This window comes from Austrofundulus limnaeus, unplaced genomic scaffold, assembly GCF_001266775.1.
Source record: "Austrofundulus limnaeus strain Quisiro unplaced genomic scaffold, Austrofundulus_limnaeus-1.0 Scaffold197, whole genome shotgun sequence".
Lineage (NCBI taxonomy): Eukaryota > Metazoa > Chordata > Actinopteri > Cyprinodontiformes > Rivulidae > Austrofundulus > Austrofundulus limnaeus.
This window is the reverse complement of record NW_013952599.1, coordinates 781,193-787,855: the sequence shown is the minus strand read 5'-3', so window position 1 is coordinate 787,855 and position 6,663 is coordinate 781,193. Positions and strand designations below refer to the sequence as shown.

Here is a 6,663-nt window from a genome sequence, read left to right as displayed (position 1 = left end):
TGTGGCCCTGGGTGAAAACGAGACCCCTGACCTAGACCAGTTTTTTAAGGGCGGCCGTCACCCCACACCTGGCACCTCTGGCCATAAAATGGCCTTTTCTTTAATGATACACTTTCAAAGTTTGTTATGTGCTACTGTGACTAAAATGTGTTGGTTGTTCTCAGTTTTAGTTTACAGTTTTAAACTAAGTCCTAACAATGGAGTTATATAAGACAATCTGTCTTATATAACTCTACTTTTAGGTAACCGAGGCTGTAAATAAACTGTTTATTTAAATAAAGGGAGTCTGAGCTTCTTCTTCTTCACTCTCAGTAAGTAAAGAGTAAGTAAAGTAAGTAAAGAGTAAAGCACGATCATATTTCCCCTCAGAAACAGGACAAACTTTCAGAAGTACGATTTTAATGAGGGGTTCCTGAATGCATCATCGAACTCAACTTCCTAATAAATATAAAAAAACTAACCCGGCTGTTCCTGCTCAGCACACCGGAGGCGTTTCGGTCTGTTTCTCAGACCAACACGGACTACAGTGAGTGCTGAAAGCCGGTAACGCCTCTTTGTTACAAAGTACAACCCGTGTGTGATTGGAGAGCAGTTTTATGTGAAGGTTCTCCAGGTGAAAGGACACTCACCGACCACCGTCACACGACACCCGTCTGCTTCGAGCTCCGCTGGGACAACACGGTGTCGTCGGTCGGATGGGCTTTTGGAAATACTAAAGGTCTTCTTAAAATGAGTCGAGACGCCGAAACGATGGACGCAGAAAAGTCCGGAACTCCGAAACCCACCGCAGACCACCAACAGAAGACGAGGATTATTTACGTGGTTTATATAATCGCTGCTCTGGATATCACCTGGATGTTCCTGCAGTTTTCTGTTACTCCTGTAAGTAGATCTGCCTGTGTTACAGTGGGAAAACTGGAATTTCCGTGGTGGTCCTGAAGTCAGCACGAGAGAAGCGAGTTCAAACGGGAAACCTATCTGATGTATCTATGTTTGTTACACATGTATTAATGTTTATATGTTTATTATACATGTATTAATGTTTATATGTTTGTTACACATGTATTAATGTTTATATGTTTATTATACATGTACTGAGTAAAAGTACAAGACATCCAGAGCACCTGTCAGTAACACAGGCTTCAGTTGGGTTGAACGTAGGACAGATTTAAATAGTTTTCCTAAAGCATTAGAATGGTTTAAACTTTATTTTACTCATGACACTAAGTTGGTTGAAAATTTATGCCTTTTTTTAAAATCAAAACCTAGTCAGTTCAGCTTAAACAAAGTAAAACATTGAAACTAATTACAAATCTGTAGTAAAAGCACTGAAAAAAAAACACCACTGGATTTAATAAACAACTGGTAAACTCTGCAGCTATAATCAAATCATTTATTTTAAACTTATTCTATTATAGGGATCAACATATGATTTATTAAATATCTTTATTGGAAGTTTCAGAAAAGCTGCTGTTCTCTGCTGACAAGAAATAAGGAGCAGAGCTGCATAAAATCAGGAAAAAAAAAGCACAAATCTAAACCAGGTGTGGGCATGAAGGGCACTGAGTCCATATCAGCCAAATAAAATGAGTGGCATATAGAGAATTAACCCACTGCACATATATAAATGTTTATTGTAGACCAAATAGTTTTTTGCATTAAATTTTAAAGAAATTTGTCAAAAAATTGAATTTTTTTATATTTAAGCTCCTCAATAAAAATGGTTTGAACTTTTCACCTTTTTTTGTTACTTCTGTAGGTGAACTCTGGGTATGTGTGTCAGACTGGATAAGTGCTCTTTGAAATGAAAATGGTGCATCCCTAGAAGAATAAAAAGTTGTGTTGATTGCATTAATTTGTTTAATTTTACCAGACGTTAAATATGTGAAAGTCACCACTCATCCCAGGTATTGATTAATTTGCTATTTAGAGTTGTTGCAATCAAGATATTTATTTTTTATCCCTGATAGAGTCATTTAAGGTCACATATTTGCTGATATGAATAAAACATAACCATAAAACAATAACCAAAACCCAAGGATTATGACTAAAATWGACAGACAAGCTGTGCGCTGAGTTTTAGCTGTCTGTTTTTAGTTTTTATTCTGCAAAGCTGCATTTCGTGGCCTTGTACATTAYTTTGTTGCACAGCTCTGCCTGCGTCAGACATGTTCGGCAGCTGCTCCTGTGTTTTGATTTAATCTGCTGCAGTATGCTTTTAAATGAAGATTTGGACCCTTTTTTTAATTATTATTTAATAAAATCATCTGTTGAATCTTTAGATCTGGACATTTTAGATGGTTTCTGTCAGAGGAGAGCTCCACAGTGACTCTGATGCTATTTTTTTTAAAATATGTTTGAACAAAACTTAAACAAAACAGAAAAAAGCTGCAAACATTTTGAGGCATCATGAAGACTCCCTCATGAATGTTACATTAAATAATTTGTAACATTTGACATTAATTTACAACTGCTGTGAATGGGTTCAATTTWTTTGTTGAAACTGTGGCACAAAGTAGAACTTAGGGCTGCACACAGTATATCGAAAATTTATCGTTATTGCGATAATAGCCTGTGCAATATGTTATATATTGCAAAAACTGCATAAACTGCAATAAATGATTGTCTCAAAAGTTTACATTTATGAGTTTTGTCACTCAGATGGAAGTCCATCTCCAAATGGAGCCCTTCACAAATTTAGCAAACTAGATGGATATTTATTATTTTAGTTATTTTTTTATTTAGAAATTTATTCATTTTATTTGTAACCATTATATACACAACAAACAAAAAACATGCAATCAAAAATAAATCAAGGAAAATGAAAGGCAGCAGAAGAAGAATAAATCTTATATTATCTGCTGGAATTGAAATGATTATTATTTGTTGTTGTTGTTTTTGCTCTGAACAGAACAGAAAGACATCAACACTACRTTGTTCATTTATCACAAGTCATATCGTCATCACACTAAGCACTGATATCACACATCACAGGTTTTCCTAATCTCGTGTAGCCCTAGTAGATATGATAAGTTACATACCGTATTCACAGAATCACAGTAAAATACGTTTTATTAAGTGGTAGTAACAGAACAGTCTGTTCTTTAAAGTTTTATACAAAAACTCATTTTAACCTGACCTATTAGTCATTTATTCAGATGTTGCTCCACCAGTAAAACTCAGCTCTGATACATTTTTGACTCCTTGTTACGTTTATCTTTATTTTTTAGAGGTAAAAAATGGATTTGTGTACAAAACACAATAATAAACCTTTTTTTTAACTCTCACACCAGCTTCAGAAGTCTGGGCTTATGGCCCACTTATATTTCAGAGCTGCATCTCTCCCGGGACCACCATGGTGTGGTTTAGGTCAGGTCACTGGATTTAAGACCTCCAATTCTGATATTTAATGGTTAAACAGCCTTGGAGCCTACAGGTGTGTTCAGGGTTCTGTTTTGCTGCAAACATTTCCTCCCAGCTCACACCACATGTTGTCAGACCAGCTGCTGTTAAATCTGATGCAGCTGCCTACCAACGCTTCATGGTGAGAAAATAAACAACGTATTTATCTGGATTTTACAAACTTGCAAATAAAAAGAGAGCGGCACGGTGGCTCAGTTGGTAGAGCTGATGCCTCTCAGCAGGCAGGTTGCAGGATCAAATCCCGGCCCGGGAATCTTTCTGGGTAGAGTTTGCATGTTCTCTCTGTGCATGCGTGGGTTTTCTCCGGGTACTCCGGCTTCCTCCCACAGACCAAAAGCATGACTGTCAGGTTAACTGATAACTCYAAATTGTCCCTAGGTGTGAGAGAGTGAGTGAATGGTTGTTTGTCTCTATGTGTGGCCCTGTGATGGACTTGCGACCTGTCCAGGGTGTACCCCGCCCTTCACACAGTAACTGCTGGATATGGGCACCAGTGACCCCTGTGACCCTGGAAGGAAGAAGTGGGTGTAGATACAAATAGAATTCATCTTTTATGTAATTGCACATGTCACAAGTACAAAGCAACGAAATGCAGTTTGCATCCATCCAGAAGTGCTTAGCAATAAATATAAATGTATGTATTACAAATGTACAGTAAATTGTTTGAATGTGCTTTAACTGTAAGTGTTGAAAAAAGAAGCAAAACTCATAAAACTCCAAAAAAAACAAGATTGTTACTCCCTCAGTAGTTTGTTCCTTACAGAACATCAATATAAAGATTTAATCTGATCTGTTTCCAAAACTAAAACATGTTTTACCCATTAGCATTTTATAAATTATAGAAGCTTAAAAACAATTAATTTTATATATGTTTGTAAATATCCCTTTGAATGACCTCAGTTTGGAGCAGAGCTCCACATTCATTAAGTAGAAGTATAGATACTAGGGTTTAAAAAGACTTTAGGAAGTAGATGTATTAACTGAGGCTTTTTTGTTGTTGTAAAAGTACTGGTTTTAAAAAGTATAAAAGTAAGAGTAAGGCAAGGAAAAAAATGCATTATGGTTAAAAGCTCAGTCGCACCACAACCCCACCTCACCAAAAAAAAAAACAAAAAAAAAAAACATTTTTCTAAAGACAATAACAACAATAAAATACATTAAAATGTTAATGCTGAAAAGTTAGGATGCACCAGGCTCTGTGTTTCAGCTGCTTATCTCTGCCAAGCCTTTATTATTAGCCTATAATTAAGTGATAATAAACAGATTAGCAGGACTTGAATTGTATGTGGTTACATTTTAGCTTTGCTGTTAAACTGAATTTAATATTGTTAGGCTAGGTTATTTGACTCAGCAGGCATCAAAAACTCCAAGGAACAGAGGGGAAAAAATGATTTATTAACAAAAGAAAAAGCAGACGTAGCAGCTCAAAACTATTTACAAACTTACACAACTGAGACACAACTGGCTGTGAGAAACACAACGAACCAACGGTGAACAGAGATTATAAAGAGACACTGATGAACTAAAGACAAACACCTGTGATGAAGATGAGGATCAGGTGGGCGGGGCAGGAGCAGAGCTGCAGAGGGAGAGACACACTGAGGAACACAAATGTAGTAAAACACAAATGTTAAACTCAACACCCTAAAAATATAAGTTAATTTAACACTCTTTTTCTTAAACATTTAATCTTGATGTGTGTCTGTGTTTGCAAACTGAAAACCAACCTGATTACTATCAGGTTTTCCACATGCTGAACTGTTGCATAAGCAGCTTTTATTGATGTTTTATGAGTTTAGGAAATAAATGAATGATTTTGAGCTGAGCTGTTTTCTGTGTCTGGTGTTTTAGCAACACATGTAAAAACCCACTTATTAATAGCTCTTCTGGCCCATTTGACTGGTTTATATACAGCATAATGTTAGTTTGGTCAGAAACGTAACACTAACAAATATACTGTTTTAGTTTTCTCCTTTAAACCACATTTTAAAAGTTATGTTTACTTTTTCTCTGCAGTATTTGGCAAAGAAACTTGGATTTGACACGTTGTGGTTTGGTTATTTACAAACTACAGTTGGTGTGATTCAGCTGATTGGGGGTCCCATGTTTGGAAGGTGGGTATGAAATRTTCACACACAAAATGAGAGTAGCTACAGACAAATTTCTCACCAGACTGTACCCTCTTGTTAAAGAAAGAAAAACCTGCAAATGTTACTACAATACATTGAAACTAACTAAAATTAACAGTAATCCTGATCCCTAATTTTAACCATTGATCCCAACTAAAGACCCTACCCCCGAAAAGCCCCTCATGTCAATAATATTATCTTGTTGGAAGACCCATGAGCTGTGACTAAAACCAAGCTTTCTGACACTGGGCAGCACATTTTGCTTTATAAAGCCTTGATAGTCTTGAGATTTTGTTGTACCCTGCACAGATTTAAGTCACCCTGTGTCAGACGCAGCAAAGCAGCCCCAGAACATAACAGAGCCTCCTCCATGTTTCACTGTAGGGACTGGGTTCTTTTCTTTGTTTCATTTTTGGGTCTGTGAACACAGAGCTGATGTCACTTATTGCCAAAAAGCTCCAGTTTTGTCTCATACGTCCAAAAGACATTCTCCCAAAAGCTTTGTGGCTTAGGCCAGTCATAGTGTTTTATGATTTGACATCTTGATCTTCTTCCACTTTGACTCAGTGACCAATCTGACTCTGATGCACTTTGACCTTAGTGTTCACCTCTAATCTTGTTGGAAGTTATTCTGGTCTTTTTAGTCACCATTCATTTCATCTGTCTCTACAGTTTGTGATCAACTTTCCTCTTGAAGCTACATCCAGGGTGGTTGTCTCCAGTCTTGTGAGCCTTAAACTTAAAGAAATCTATGCAGCTGTAGTCACAGGAACAAKAAGCTGTTTGTAGATGGCCTATAGTCTTTACCTTTAACACGCTGCTCARTCATTCTCTTTCTGAGCTCCTCAGATACTCTCTCCTCATCTTTCTGTGCTCCATGTTCAGTGTGGTACACACCATGATGCCAAACAGACCTATGACTACTTTTCACCCTTTACATTAACATTACAGGATCAGGACACACCTTAGTTTAACACGTTACTATAGCCAGATTAGTTTTGATCAGTTTTTGGGGTACCATTTTTTTGTTGCTGTTTTGTTAAAGCCAGTTTTATTTGTTTTAAAAATAAATGAGTTGAATGAAAATTGTAATAGAATGAAAAATTTTATT

At 36.6% G+C, this 6,663-nt stretch overlaps 1 protein-coding gene across 1 annotated transcript in view; it reads left to right on the top strand.

The window, feature by feature from the left end:
- The first annotated feature begins 511 nt into the window (after positions 1–511).
- slc67a1 (solute carrier family 67 member 1) overlaps positions 512–6,663 on the top strand; it is an 18,949-nt gene continuing 12,797 nt past the window's right edge. The window contains exons 1-2 of the mRNA XM_014018629.1: positions 512–882; positions 5,440–5,537. Coding sequence (XP_013874083.1) covers positions 730–882; positions 5,440–5,537 — 251 coding nt within the window. The 5' untranslated portion in view covers positions 512–729. The remainder of the gene's footprint in view (positions 883–5,439; positions 5,538–6,663) is intronic.